Below are 16414 nucleotides of genomic sequence, written 5' to 3'. Positions count from 1 at the left end.
CATTGTCACACTGGCACTGAATCTGGTGAAGCATGACAACTTTTTTGAAAGTTTAGTTCTTTCGGCCTTCTTTCCAAAGGTTTAGTTCTTTGTCACTAACTACCGAGTGTGTGCGTTATAGTAAAATAGTATAGTAGAAAAGTAAGATTATTCATGTTTAGGGCAGTCTTCAAACTAATCATGTTATTTTTTCCCCAGTAACTTGAGAATTTTGTCTGTGCCTGTTTGTTAATGATTGCATTTCATATTCATGCTATGCTGAAAATAAAGGTCTGTAAAAAGTATAATTAGTGTTGCGGCTGTTACAGAAAATCTAGTGGGCTGCTTATGACACAGACATGACACAGACATGACATTAGATTAATGAAAAGAAGTGCAAATGTACTGGCAGTCCAATAGATTGGTGACATTCCATTTTATCCTCCGACATGTGAAAAAGAACATGCTCGAACAGTATCGGGGAAGTATAAAGATTTAACTGACTGCAACCTGAGGGCACGACAGAGTACATCCGTACTGCCGTAACTAATGTAAACACGGCAACAGGACCAAATAAACCCGCATAAAAATGCAGTAACTGAAAAATTTAATACAGAGCTGTGTTGCAAATAATGATCAGAGCTAAGCTCTCAGTGTGGGAAAACAAGAGCGGGCTAAGATAACAGAAAGGGAAAACAGCCACCTAATCCCTGGGCCAGACTCAAGCTGCGAGAGGTAAAAAGGGCTTAGTTATACAACTCGGGGTTGAGAGGATAGTCTATGAAAAAAATACTAGACTTTTCTGTGTTAATAAGAAAATTGAAAAGTAACAGACTTATGATAGTGTGACTCCAGCAAGGATCAAGGATCTGAGGGCTCCGAATATAAAACCCTCTTCTGGATAAACGTTCGAAAAATACCATAGTGTTTATTGAGTGAATAGTGCATTATAAAGACAGAGAAGTATCACACATTAAAGCCTCTTTTCATTATCTGTTGTGTATTGCAAACAGTTGCTTACCTGATTCCCTGCTAGGGGCTCTGTTGTGACGCAGAAAGAAGCGCACCTCTGATCTGTGCTGTCCCCATCGTTGGAGCACATCCAGCATCCTCTCCCCATCACCTACAGGTCTCTCTGCAAGTCAAAATAAAACATTTTAGCCCACAAATAAATATTGAAAAGTTTTCATAATATTTCACTTGGATTGGCTAAAACACGAAAGCATGTGAAGTTTGCACATGCCATTTACTCAGTGAATCCCGTCTAACCCAAATTGAAGGATGATTCATTTTGTCAACAAAGTTTGCATGCAGTTGATCTATGTAAGCAATGACTTCAGGGGAAACAACTATAACGCGCTGTCAATTATGCCTCTTAGCACTGAGCTCCTGAGCTCATCAGCTGTTCTTCAGACATTTTCTTTGAGCATTTCATTACAAAAATGAGCTGACACATTATGCTTAAGTAGAGGTGAGTGAAACTGATCTTTTAATAATGGTAGGAATGCAAAATGAAGCAGTTAAGTAAAATATTCTAAATACAATTTATAACTTTACATCTAATTTGGATGCAAAATGTCACTGCTGTGTTTTCAAGGAGATTTAAAAGTGGCCTGTGGTGAATGGGTGCAAAATGAGACAATCTCTTCAGTATTCATCAATCTCCTTTCAGACCACTCCTGGAAGTACTCAAACACAATAATTGGCACTTTTTCACTATTACGGCAGTATCACCATGGAAACGGCTATGAAGCCTGGCTCCTTGAGTTCTGATATTGTATACTCCTTGACTCTTAAAAACGGTGAAAATGAGGCAGGCATGAAATCTCAACGTCACTCCCCACCTCCCACCTGAGAGATGTAAGAAATGTTTAGGCGCTTGTGTTTGATGAAGAGATTAGGGCTCTACGTTATTTGCATGGTAGACTCAAAAGAGACAAACACTTTAAAAACTGCCTAGCAGATGACCACAAAGCTAATCACAAACCACAAAGCGGTCGACGTGAGAAAAAGCACTTTTTGTCTAAATAAAATAAAAACCCAAATGTGTCCACACACCGACTCCTGTTCCTTCAGATACTCCACAAACAAAAGAGCACTGTCACTCACCAGATCCACGCCACATCTCAGACAGGTGGCAGTCCGTTTCCCCCGGCTCTTTGCACAAGTCCACCACATCCCGGCACAGTGTCTCCGGAGTAACGGGAACCTCAGTAAAATGCTGGTCATTGTTACTGAGGTATACAGTCAGGAACATCTGGAACAGCAGGAGAGAGAAGCAGATAACCCGGTAGATTAGACAGAGCTAATTAAGATCACAAGCGAGAGGATCCTGTTAGAGTTAGCAGAAGTAAGGTAAACATAAAAGTTCTCTGGAATTGGTGGCCAGTTTCATCTGGGCGCATTGTTTGTATAGGTTGTATAATATGTGAGCTTCACTGATAGCAGATCTGCTCCCCAGGCCTCATACCACTGTGTCAACAGAAAAACCACAGGCCAGATCTTGAAATTCCATTTCACTCACTAACTAGTGCTGTCACCACTGTGAGAGATCCCTCCATCCCAACGTACACACACTTAAAAAAACCCGTCAAGCACTCTGAATGAGCAAACCGCTAGGTTCTTATGCAAGTGTGACTGACAGCTGCTCAAGGCTGGTTTATATCAATCTACAGAGAAATGGGCAATCTCAATGACACCGTTTGTAATAAATTGGAATTTGTATGCCTCGAGCTACTGCAGAAAATAAACACACTGAAACTGAGCAGAAAATTTAGCTATCTATCAGCAAGGATCCAAATGCAGACAGTCACTTACAACCTTTTAAAATCATCTCTAAAAATCAATACTTATATGTGATATTACTCATCTTTATTGCTATAATAGGCAGCAATTGTCAAAACAATTAAAGTAAGAAGGGCTGAGTCAAACAAAAGCCTTCACAGATGATTTAAAAAAATATGCATCTGAAATGTCTGTGATATTCCAAAACCTATATAATCGCTGACAGGAAACACAAACATCAAAAGTCAGTGTACGAGTATCATACAGTCATAAAAAGATAAGTGCTAAGAAGCTTAAGGCTTGTAATGGAATATGCCCCCAATCTGTAATATGAGCACATAATAGGAGTTGATAAGGCAGCAATAAAACCAATTTTATACCAAAGGTGTCTTAGGATATTGCATGCCTTGACCATACTGAACTGTTTTGTTTCAAACCCAGGTTTTGGCACAGTGTCATGCCTTCACAGTGACTTCAGACAGAGTATCCTGAAAAGCGTGTAACTGTAAGAGTGGTATTGTTTTAAATGTCCAGAACCTCCAGGTTACACTGCCAGGTTTTTCTATTCTGAGTTGCTGTGAATAGCCATGCCTACGGGGGCTACGGTGGGAACATGAGGTCAGCCAGGTCACAGGCACAAAGAACTTGAAGGGGGTGAGCATGCAGAGCAGCTGGTGCAGAAACAAAAGTATTTGGGTTGCTTTTTAATTGTGGTGTGTACTGCGCAAAAGCGCAACAGCCTTAGGATAAGGGGCTTTATCCCCCTTTTCTTCCTCAAATGAAGCTTAATAAGTGAGTGGGCAGGTGAAATGTTTCCTCTGAAGATCTCCTAAGCAACATCTACAACCAGAGGTTTGTTTTATTACAGAGAAGGTGGAATCGACGGGCACTGGCCTGAGTCAGAGGACCTGACTCAACTGGCAGAATCAATGGGGGTGCAAATGAAAGATTCTCATGAATAGAGCAAATCAGCTGTGAGTCATGCCTGTCAGTAATGTAGAGAAGAGAAAGCTGTAAACAGAAAGCTGTGTTTCTAACCAAAGACTACCCTCTGTGGCAGAACACTACCCTGGAAAGTAAAACTAAAACGGAGGCTTTTTGTGTCTGTTAATTAGAATAGTTTAAGCATTCATGCTAAAAAAACACAATTAAAATCACTCATATAGTCTGCCTTCATCAAATGATTTAAAAAAAAACAATTCGTAGATCTTTCAGAATGAGAAGCTGACATCATGAAAACTTCCCAGAAATCCAAAGTGCTAAAGTGAACCTATTAATATTTGGAGAGTGAAAGAGAGCACTGACAGATAGTAGGAAAAAAAGAGAACCACAGATGGGAAAAGAATATAATCTCGGACGCTGGCAACGCCCCCACTAAAATCCAGTTTGCTGCAGCACTAAAGTTGATGACCCAAGACCACCAGTATTCACTTCAAATATACATCTAGATGACTTAGCACTTTGCAGTTGACCTTCATCCACCTAAAGCATGTGGTCACTGCTTATTCGCTATGATATAGCGCACATGGTACAAACGGTGTATAAACTATAAATACAAATACAAAAATCTATGAGGCCAATTTTCATATTGTTTTGAAACTTTGAAACATTCAAAATGACACGTGGAAACACATTCACTTTCATTCATTTTTTGTCTTTGATCCTTGCAAACCTTTTAATGTCTCAAAATGATAGGTCTTGTAGACTTTTCATTACAAACAAAGCAGTGCATGCGAAGTAAATTACAGGAATTTATTTTTCTAACAAAAAAAAACAAAAAAACCCAAAACAAAACAGATACTATAATGTGCTGCAGTAAATATCAGAAAAGTGTTTTCATCATTATGTCTACATCTTTATAATTTATGGTCTACTCAACAATAAGCAACTACACCGCAGACCCTCTTCAAGTTTTAAGAAGCGCATCTACTCAGACAGGCAAGATTACCGTAACTAGGTGTTTGACTCAGCCAAACAAATTGAGTGTTCATTAAATATTCATTGATACAGCAGCAAGTAAAATTAAGTAGCTCAATAACAGCCTGATAGGTACAATGCAAAATAGACAAACAGTAGCTCAACAGCCTACCAGAAAATACTGCTTTGCGTAGCTTTATATAGTTCGAAGGGAGCTGGCAATATCATGATTTTATGTGACAATGTTTGACAAAAATGTGCTCCACTTGCTTTCTATTAGGTGTGGAGAGGATGACAGAAGCAATTGCTGAATTGCACTTCCCTTCCTATTTTATTTTAGAGAGGGTAAAGAGCCTTGGGGAAGGAGAAGGGACAAGCTGCCTCGGCTGCTGTGGCTCACTATTATAGCAAAAGATTTCTATTTCCATCATAGCATCAGCTAAGTCAAACCTGGCTCCCAGGGTATTGAGGGTGATGTGGCAGCTCAGAATTGCAAACGGACAATTATAGCCAATGCAAAGAAATGTGGCCATAATACTGCTGTCTACACTGTAGATACCCTCAAAGCGGGGCAGCTATATGGTTAGGTCATTATATCGCAGGGATTACGTTAATCCGCTGTATAAAAATATAGCCTTTTAACAGCCTTCTGGCTCAGGGGACAATAATAAGCTGAAACACGCTAGCTTGCAGCTAGGCTATGGCCATTATGTCTTACTATATTATAGGATCATCTTTTTTTCTTGGAGGTTGAACAGTGGTCTGTGGTGAATAGGTGCAAAATAAACTGACCACGTATTCTCAAAAAAATTAATTAATTATTAAAAATAATAATAAACTGCCACAATTTTAAGAGTCGGCATAGGATCCTTTGTTCAAGATGCAACAACACTGACAAGACTGTGTCTCTCTCTGACATGAAAGGCTGTAACATCAAAACCTCAGACAAAAGACACTGCAAGAGGAAGACATCTAAGAGTAGGAGAGTGACTGCAGCTGGCAACACTTGAGCTAAAAGGTTCAGAAAGACAGAGGGGGAAAAAAAACAAAGATATGCTATCCTGGGTTATTTCACTGAAAGTGGCTTCTTTGTCTGCGATTCTCCTGTATCCAAGTTAAATGAGCTCCAGTCTCTTTAGGGCGGTGGAGGACAATTCTGTCAAATTCTGGGTACTGAACAGACAAGCTATGAAGTTTAAAAAAATGCTGATTTTCTTTGCCTTTTGCAGCATAATTTGAATCCTTGAAGCAGATGCCACAGGCTGCAGACCTGAACAAGCTTTTCAAGCCTCTCCAGTTCAGATAGGGCACTCTGAGATGACTTGAGTTTGAATATCAGCACACTACCCGTAGCCAATTACACAAAGGAATGTGTTGTGTGTGTGTGTGATTGTGGCACTCCCACTGATTGTTAAGATAAGGTTCATGTAACATGCAGCAACAGACCGGTAGACACAGAGAGAACAGTTTACAGGCATTTTGTCTCTTGATGTTCAATGTGTTAGGTTAGAACAGGTCAAAGGAAAATGAAGTTAGAAAAATACTCCTTAGATAATTTGACTCCTAAAAGCATATCATTCTTCATGTCCCACCTTGAAAATCTACTCTCTTCATCTGAGGGTCAATCCTCCTGCAAGAGTCTCTTAAGGTAATTGTCCAGATGCAGTTGGTCACATATTGAGTTAAGAGTGATCAAAACTGCATGCCACTGCAGTTTCCAATTTCCAGGAATAACACACGAGATTGTACTATAATTCAATTACTCTGCAATATCACAATTACTACCAAATGAAAGTCAGTCCTGTCACAGAGAATTTATTATATAATTAGCTTCCAATAGACAAGTACAGAAAACGCGGTATCTCATGTACTGCCAATGCAAAGAGTAGCATATAACCAAAGTTACATTTCCACAGCCATCCCCTGATGACTATTAATGGGTGAAGTATTAAAAGGACCCATTATTACTTTCCTTGCTCATGTATTTTAACTGTCACACTTATAGAACCTCAAATTAAACATAGCAAGCATACAAGAAGAAGGTCATTGTTTAAATAAGTAATCCCAGAGTCAAAAGCTGTTTCTGTTTCAACTAGGCCAGTTTTGTTACTGCTTGGTTCTACAGGGTGTCACTGAAATTGGATATCCCTAATATGGTCATCTTGGACACACAGCATTTCCTTAAACAGCAGCAGCCCTACCCACCTGCTGGTCAAGCGTTCTGTTTGCAAAAGGGCCCAGTATAAAATATAGAGTCATTATTCTGAATGGTTCCTCATATAAAGATACTCTAGTAGAGTCAAGAATTTTCATCTCTCTGTTAGCCCTGCAGACAAACGACCTGTCTGGGGTGTACCCCCCACCTCTTGTGCAATGGAGGAAGAAAATGGAGGGATGACAACATGCATAACATCTCCACTTCCAGATTGTTTACTCTTCAAAAATCAATATTGTGTTTACATCAGCACAACTAAAAACCCACAGCAACACTGGACATGGTTAGCCTTTGGATAGGGCTAGGTGAAAAAAGATAAAGACAGTTTTCACAAAGTAACTTTTCCTCGATAGAAAAACGAGACACAGTCAATATAAAGTCAATAGAATTCATTCCATCCACGTTTTGGCACGAGAGGCCAATGGCAATGACAATAGAGCTGTGCTGAACCAATCTGGTGGCTGGAACAGAGTTAGAAACACATCAGGTTGGGTTGTCCCTCAGTGTTGGAGGAACAGTTGACAGTAGTTTATGTGCTAACATTTCTCTCAGAGAACTGTTAGCACATCCCTTTCCCAGTTGTACACAGAGCTGAACAGCTGTGTCAGACTTTAGTACATCGAATTGGTTGTCAAGTCGCACATCTAAACTATACATGAGCCTCATTGCTCACTTTACTGAGACACTACTGCACTTGTTGCCCTCTTTTTTGTGTTCGTAGGAGCATAAGCGGACCACAAATGAGTAAACATGTCAGTTTTCTTTAGGTTTTTCTTCATTTATATCTGAATGTTACTTGGCTCTGTAGTGAGTAAATATTTTTTTGTCTTTTTGTGAGGTTGCTTCTGAACAATTTAAAACAGTTGGAAGACATTGTGATCTGATTTATATGATAATACACAATGATATTAACTGATATGGAAAAAAAATCATGTATAATACTTACATACTAATACACATAACTCAGGGAACCTCTGCAAGTACTTGACTTTTTTGTGGTTGGCTGAAATTTGACAATGCCACATTTTTCCTGTACAATGCAGTTTTGAACTGGATCTGTAACAAAACTATTTTCATGACTGAGTGCTAGTGAACAATGAATGCATTGCCAATATGAACATACTAGCAAAGAAACAGTCTAAATGGCACAGATCTCCCTTTAAAGTAGCATTTTTAAAAACCAGGAAAAAAATGAAGACTCAAAAGACAAAAATACAAACAGCTTGTGCTTAAAAGAAAACACTGAACTGAAGTGTTTTATTTTGCTCGCACATTAACTTTAAAATAGAAGTGTTATTTTTTTTGTCAACCCCAATTAAGGATTTTTTCTAGAAATATTTAAACTACATAAATAAATAAATAAATAAATAAATATAAAAAGAAACTTTAACAAAGGTTGCCTGCGTTTTAACATTCCACTGTAGAAGTTACTTCCCTCTGCAGTATCATAGCCTGTTTTTCAGCCTGAAGACCTGGTTAACGCTGTACTCATACACGGTGGTATGCACACAATGTGCTTGGGCACAGTATAGATCACCTGGCAAGCACACCTACTGAGAATAGATGTGCAGTCGTGAACCCCACAGCATGATGCCATGATAATAGAGCACAATAGCTCTGCCATAGAGGAATATGGATGAAATCAGTACATAAATAAGATGCACTGTCTGACAGGTTCACAATAATATATTAAAAGGCAATACCATTTCCATATAAACATATGCAACATGTAACACAATGCCTTAGGATGAATGGAGTGGCTGGGAAAGTGGATAGTATGATAGCAGCAGAAGATAACAGAAGCCATATCTTCAACTATGCCCGAGGGCACGTCACCTGAGGGCTGCTGGACGTTCTGTCCACACACACTTTCAATTACCGATATTGCTGTAGTAAGCGAATGAGTCAACTAAGTCTTGTTGACGGAGTCACCTCTGAATCTAATTACCAAAGGTTTGTAAGACACTGCAGCAGCATCTTCCTGTGTGAACGTGCCTTAGTTCTCTCTGCCTGACACAGTTCCAGCTTAGCAGTCCTTCAAAAAGGCGAGGCAGCAGAAAACTCTATGAAACTGAAACGGCTCTATGCATTATTTCTCTTCATCTCGCGTTCCCTCTCCCTCGTTTTCTGTGCTGCATTAGAGGGATGAGGGGGCACGGGAGAAAAGGTCAGGGGTAACAAACAGCAAAAAGCACAGTAGTCTTATTCAGCTGCAACATTCAGGGGGAAAAAAAGCAGCTTTTACAATACATGAAGCTGCAGAAAGCTTCCATCACAACAGCCTCTTCTCTATGTCTGCACTGCAGTACTTAGCCTATCACTTCATAATCTGCGGTCTTGCAATACTCTTCTATTTCTGGTCTACGTGATGAGAGAGTTCCTACTTTCGGCTTATCTGGGAGATAAGGGAAATGGGAGTCAAAATTAAGCAGAAAGGAAAGGATGTATCCTTTTTTTCCCCTTTTTCCAATCCCTCATGACTCTTGGATGAAGATGTTCCAAGAATTAGCCACAGTCTGAAGGTTATTAGAGAAAATACAGATACTTAAAATATGAAAAGTGCAACAAAAACTGAATAAAAAATGTCCACTGTGTGGGACTTTACTGCATGCAAAATTACCCTTTATCAACTCTTATTTTATGTGAAAAACAAATGTGATTCAAAATGTAGCAGTAAATGATGCCTTTGTGACCTTTAATCAGTCATATGTAAAAATGAAACCTTGGTGAAGCAGCAGAGTGAATGACTGTAGTCGTACCAGTACAGAAGACCTTTGCTACTGGAGGAACTTTTCAGGACTAAATTATACAATTTGTTTCCACCAAAAAGTCCCTGCAGCAACGGAAATTACAGAGAGCTTTGTGTCATCAGCTGTTATTTCGCCCATCAACACTTGAAGTTGTTGTAGGTTCTCTGGTCAACACTTAACTACTTCAACAAAGTAGATGACTAGCAGAAATTTGGCAACCAGAGACCATAGAGCATCACTTGTATTCAGCAACTTTAAGCAGTGACAGGCCAAAAAGCCAGTGGATGATTCCCGAGCTAAACTTTTGTTCAACTTTGAGAGCAAAGAATACCAGTGATTGATATATGATGGGGTGGTAAATACATTATATAGGGGGTACCTACATAGCAACCACCCGTCAGGGACAATTGCATGACAAATAGCTTCCTGTGTGGACAGCCCTTAAGGCCGGATCCATCCAATCTGAGTTGTCAACATTTTATTTTTCTCCACCCATTGCTCCTTGAAGTTGCCGAATGCCACTGATTATCTACAGTCTTAGCTTCGCTGCTTCCTGTTTATTAATTTCGCTTATCATTGTTGCTCTTCAGATTAGGGCTGCCACGATTAGTCGACTAGTCACGATTACGTCGACTATTAAAATCGTCGACGACTAATTTAATAGTCGACGCGTCGTTTGAAGCTTTGTAAGATCCCAAAAGACGCAGGAATAAGTAGTAGTATTTAAGAGTGTAATAACGGACTGAAACAGAAGATGGCAGCACTGCATGTACAAGGATGCCAGCTGCCGTTAAACCCCGAAGAAGAAGAAACTGTGTTCCAGAATTCATAGCGCGGCCCAGCGCAGTTGTCAACAATGGCGGCAGCTAGTTAGTTTTAATATTACAATTATTATTCTTTCTGGGTCACAAAATAAACGTTTAACATATTTTCAGGTGTACATTTTACGTCCAATGGATGCATGATCTGATTAGTCGACTAATCGCAAAAATAATCGGTGACTAGTCGACTATCAAAACAATCGTTTGTGGCAGCCCTACTTCAGATAGGGGTCAGCTATATCAACGATTTATACAAAAGGACATTTTGCTTCCTGACATTACCTATACCCCACATGACCTCCCTGTTCATCCAGCAGCAGCTCAACATTAGACAGAGAATTGTCTAATGGGAAAGTGAGTTCTACTGAAATTTTGCACCACTTTAATGTATATTTATCCTTTTCAAATGGATCATTCCCAGTGAATGACTTTATATTCAACTGCTGTAATCTGACACCAGCTTTCCTCTCAGAAACCAGGTGAATGTAAAGTTGTGGTTGAGGCACTGGTGCACAGCACAGTCTAACAGTATGCATTCAAGAAGATTATTCAGCTTCTCTATAAGACCTGTGGTTGTAAACAACATGGTCACCAGAGCGTTCAACCATTCACAAGAACTTCCTGTTCACCTTAGAAATTATTTTGTGCACTCCTTTGATAAGAAAACAAAATATTACAGGCCTACTGTGTTTTTACACAACTGCTCTCAGCTAACAAAAGGTCAATCTTCTTCTTAAGGATAAAGTCAAAACATGAACGTCCTTGTCTATCACATGTGACTATCTGCTTATGTAACCAACACAACTCTCCCACAGAGTAAACACAAAGCCTGTGGCAGTCAAAGAGAAAGCCTGCTCGGGTTTCTGTTGACACATACAGCAAAATCAGGCTTCCCACAGCATTAGCTCACTTTCCCACCATCAAAGCACCACCATAAAGTCTAGGCACACTGAGATTTGATGATGTGGAACCAAGACACGGTACAAATGTGAGCAGTGAAAGAATGAAAAACTAAATAATGTAAGCCAGGTGCACAAAATTGTATCTGTTTGATAATCTACACACCGAACAACGTACATCATGGGAGAGGAATGAGGAAGTGTTTGGTATGTGAAAAGAAAAAAAAAAAACCCCACAACAAAACAAAAACAAACAAAATGTATTCTTCCAGCTTGGTTTCTGTTATTTTATGTCGTCAATAGAGTATAATTAATCTTGTCAAAAAGTGGACAAAGAGAAAATATGGGCTAATAAACCAGCAGAGAATTCAAGCCTAAATGTGACATTAATTCATGTCTGCAGAACAAAGGCAGGTTTCAGGAGAGATAACAGTAAATCAGGAGTAAATGAGTTATTCCATGCCACGGTTTAATTAAGGGTGAACATCCCTTATCGGGGTATTGGCACAGCACAGGCAAACACACACAATGTACCCACCACAGCACGCTGCTAAAGAGTCCCTGCAGCCCATTGTGCTCAGGAAACAGTGACCCCCTATTTACCATCCCAGCAAGCAATTACGACACTCCATTCTCACTACCCCACAAGCCCCTAGCCTGCACGAGCAGGGTCATGGGCTATTGGTGTAATTTATAAAACAATACCTCCCATCAGACACATCTACATAAAGACCACTTTGTGTTTATCAGCGAGCAGCAGGAGCTGTATCCCATTTACAGCAAAAGCACATAGAGAGATATCCTCAGGTGACAGAGATGGAGCAAACAGGGTAATTATTAAGGGCCAATAAGAAAACAGCTCTGTTATGTAAGGGTGACAGTTTATATCAGTGTCCACTAGAAACAAGCTTGGCAATAACAAACGAGTATGTGCCAGTAGCAGACTGAGGTCATGCACCAGACAGGAGTCATCCGAACACGACTCTCTCCACTGCTAAGATGGTTAATTCAATGAAAGAACACAGGTAGCACAGGATTGAGGAGAGAAGGGCCACAGTAGTAGATCCTACACATAGGCTCAACATTAAACACAGTGTGTCATCAGCTGTTCACATTAAGACAAAATGAAAATATGACCATGTATCATAGTTATCTGAATTATTCAAATCAAAATTAATGAGATAAACTAAAGGAAAAAATATAGAAATAACAGGTCTAGTTACTTTTTTAAAGTAATTATTATTATTGTTATTATTATCATTATTATTATTATTATTATATATCATCCCTTTTTCCTGAGGTATTTTGTTTTGCCATATGGTAGTTACTTTACAGTTATCCTACTTTACTTAAACTATTTTGCATCAACTTACCACCTCAAGTTTTTTTCCCCCAAAATTGGGAATGAATAAAGTAGAATTCATTTTAATGAAACAACGTAAATTTTAAAGAAAATTGTGGTAGACAGTGCTAAAACAGTCTGTTCATAAAATAACACAAAGAAAACTAAACTATTTTGATAAAAGATTAAATCACTTCCTATGCTACCTGGAAATCATTTAAATCCTTTGCTGAAAGCGTGGCAGCTGTTGTTACTAACACCTAACTGTAATGTTATTAGCTTACTTCATGTATGTCACAAAATTACCATTTATTTTTATACATTACTGAGAAAATATGTCAGTGACCTCTGACTCTGTTCATATCCTTGATTTGGTATTACAGGGGTAGAGTGGGCGAGGTTTGAGAAGTACGGTTATTTGTTTTCTTATTTTGGTTTAAAGTCTGTATTGTATTTTGCTATGGAAAAAATATTTAAAAAGTCTATAATCATTTCAGCTTCCAAAAATCAAAACAAATATCCACAGACTGATTAGGAAACTGTTTCTTAGTTGCAGCTCCATTTTCCATGAAACATTTGGGACATTATAAAATTTGCCAGGGTTAAATGTTTACTAGTTTGGGGGGGGGGCGTTACTCATTAATCACCATCTCTACTTGTTAGGAAGGTTGCTTCTCTACACTGCACACATGCAGGCAGACTGCTGTGTGCTGCCCTATCCACACATCTAAGATAGTGCTGAGAAAGAGAGAGGGAGCCTTGCACTGCAGCAAAAGCAATGAACCTCTGATGATGTTGAAGATGATGGGGATGACATGGCAGGAGTCCAGAGCTGAGGACAGGTCCAGTGCCAGCCAAGAACTGGCAGGTGAATCCTGCCTATATACCGACAATACTTGAGATTACGACTGGTTTATAGGTGACTAAGTCTTGTATGGGTGTACAATCACACGAGGCAAACACACACTAACGCAAACATGAGCATCTATGGTAGCCAATAAACTTCACAACAGACGGCTGTGTCGACATAGTAATGACACAAAGTAGCAACCGCATCAACTTACCACCTCAATTTAAATGCCCAGGTAATTCACAATGATAGCGCCGCAGCGTGATACAATATCGAAAACAGGGGGATTGCGCAATGGGACAAGGTTAAAACTTATAGCCATGAAAATAAAATAAAACTCACCGGCATCATTTTAGCTTCGTACCGCATTTAGCTAACGCACACAACATGAATCCCCGCAGGCAGTTTCGACGAAGGCTGTTGGGACTGGCGATCGCTGTAATCCCAGAGCCTAAAGCCGCGACAGGCAAGGCTACTTTCTCCTTCTTAGGGAGGTGGGGGGGGGGATCCAGTCCTGCGTTAAAAAAAAAAGACAACACAACAAAACATGGTTACGCTCTTAAATTCGACCAAAAAAATAAATAAAAAGAATACAAAAACAAAAATCACTAAAGTTAACTGCATCTCGTGTCGTAGACCTGTTGCTACAGATAACGAGGCCTTCACGGCAAAAGTTTCCGTTGTGGTTGCGCGAGCATCGCTTTAAAACTTTGTAACGCTCGCAAAAGCGAGCGCGAGGATCGACGTAAATAAAAAAAAAAAACAAGGTTTGTGAGTGGGGATACACACACGCGTTTAAAGGGAAATACTTAATAATTTTTTAAAGGTTTTACTCACCAAGAAAATACGTAGGTAATCGTCTCGAAACCCCGTTGAATGACAGCGTAGCTCGGTCGCCCGCAGCCTATCCCAGAGTGACGTAGTGAGAGGAAACTCATTCCACTTTGGAATTCAAGCTCCGCCCCCGCCGGAGCATAAAACACCCCCACCGGCTAGACTTGTCTACTTTGTGCCTTGACTTCTGCCTTAATATCAGAATCGCAAGCTTAATATTAAAGCCATGTGCAAAAAAAACAAAAAACAAAAAAGAACAAACAAAAAACATTCAGTGTGTTCAGCAGTTTCTCAGCAGCAGATTAAACTTAAAAGAGCAGAGGTAGGAATGATTCCTCGCCAGGACAGACTTAAGAGGTATCACTCCATCAGTAATCACAAACTGAAAGGTGAAGGTGAAAGAGCTGCGAAACAGTTTGGTTCAGTAAAAGCATTAATTATTAAAGATGACAACTTAACGAATGAAAAAAGAATGATTATTAAAGTTAATATGACCAGTTAGCTGAATTATAGCATATAAACAAGCAACACCTAATGTAACTTGGGAAAATGTAACTTGCTTCAGATAAGAGCTGTAACCAGGATTTATACTGAAATAAAAATTTCTACCTGGCTTCATCTAAACCCCATATGGCCTCACTCTATATTATGAATCAGAAGAGTTCTTCTTCTTTCTTCTCTTCTTATACTCTCACTTCAGATTACAGTGTCATCTGCAAACATTATAATCTACAGAGACTCCTGCCTTACCTCATCTGTCATCCTGTTCATTACCACTGGAAACAATAAGGGACTTCATACATCTCTGATGTAATCCCATCCCCATCTTGAACCCATCTGACACTGCTACCACACACCTCACCACTCTCTCGCTGTTTTCAGACATATCCTACAGTACCCTTCCCCTCCCCCTCTCCCTCTGCCACTCCTAAAATACCACAGTTCCTTTCTTGGCACCCATCATATGCTTTATAGAGCTTCAAACACAGTTCAGCTCCTTGTGACCTTCTCTTTACGTCTCCATCAATACTTTGAAAGCAAAAAAAAAAAAAAAATCACTTCTGCAGTGCTATTCCTCGGCGTAAAGCTATACTGTTGCTCGCTGATTGTCATCTCTCCCCTCAACCTAGCTTCAACAGCTCTTTCCCATAACTTTGTGTTTGTGTTATAGCTCATCAACCTTATCCGTCTACTGCTACAGCTCTGCACATCACCCTTTTTCTTGAAACTCAGTACTAGTACACTTTTTTCAGCTCCTCAGGCATTCTCATACTTTCCAGGATTGTGTTAAATAATCTGGTTAAAAAGCCCACTCCTCTCTTTCCTAGATATTGCCATACTTCCACGTTTGTGTCATCTATCCTGTCATGTCCTCATCCCTCATTAGCTCTTCAAAGTAGTCCCTGTACTCCTGTCTGCTTTCTTCACTTTCCTGACTATTCCACTCTTTATTTGCTTACCCCTTCCTTTGAATATGTTCCTGAGAGCTCTGCACATTGCTAATAGATATAAACACAAATACAATTACTGATTAACAGTCATGTGTAACTGTATGAATATACAGTATTTACTTATATTTAAATGTATATTTCTATAGTGTAAAATTTTCCTGTACTGTTATGTAGAATTATAGTTAAAGATTTTTTTAAATTAATTAATTACTGTTTATTGCTGAATCTATTTGTTGTATTCCTGCTCTTTTGATTTTGCTGCTGTCATCATGCGAATTTCCCAACTGTGGGACTAATAGAAGGTCTTTTATGTTATCTTAGACATCCTGGTCTCATTAAACATACATGTAATGACTTCTCATGCGTGATGAAGACATTTCCTGTATTTTGATTTATTTTATTTTTGCTAGTTTTGTAAGTAAACCATGTTGTTTGCTTCATTTTTACATTTTTTAAAATTCAAGTAGCTAATAATATGACAATTTCCGATGAGGTGATGGGTTAAATTCACATAGACGATCTTTAAAAAAAAATCTTAGACTACAACTCCCAGAATTCTCACTCAACGGCGA

General features: G+C 39.3%; 1 protein-coding gene across 2 annotated transcripts in view; it reads right to left on the bottom strand.

Annotated features, from left to right (window-relative positions):
* The window catches only part of tp53bp2a (tumor protein p53 binding protein, 2a), a 28885-nt gene extending 14341 nt beyond the window's left edge, over window positions 1-14544 (bottom strand). For both annotated transcript variants that reach the window (XM_005456543.4, XM_005456544.4), the window contains exons 1-4: window positions 14395-14544; window positions 13900-14071; window positions 2089-2236; window positions 1001-1114 (exon numbers count right to left, since the gene is read on the bottom strand). In XM_005456543.4, coding sequence (XP_005456600.1) covers window positions 1001-1114; window positions 2089-2236; window positions 13900-13926 — 289 coding nt within the window. In that variant the 5' untranslated portion in view covers window positions 13927-14071; window positions 14395-14544. The remainder of the gene's footprint in view (window positions 1-1000; window positions 1115-2088; window positions 2237-13899; window positions 14072-14394) is intronic.
* Between the last annotated feature and the right edge of the window lie 1870 nt (window positions 14545-16414).

Source organism: Oreochromis niloticus, linkage group LG13, assembly GCF_001858045.2.
Source record: "Oreochromis niloticus isolate F11D_XX linkage group LG13, O_niloticus_UMD_NMBU, whole genome shotgun sequence".
NCBI lineage: Eukaryota > Metazoa > Chordata > Actinopteri > Cichliformes > Cichlidae > Oreochromis > Oreochromis niloticus.
This window is presented reverse-complemented; position numbering and strand designations above follow the sequence as displayed.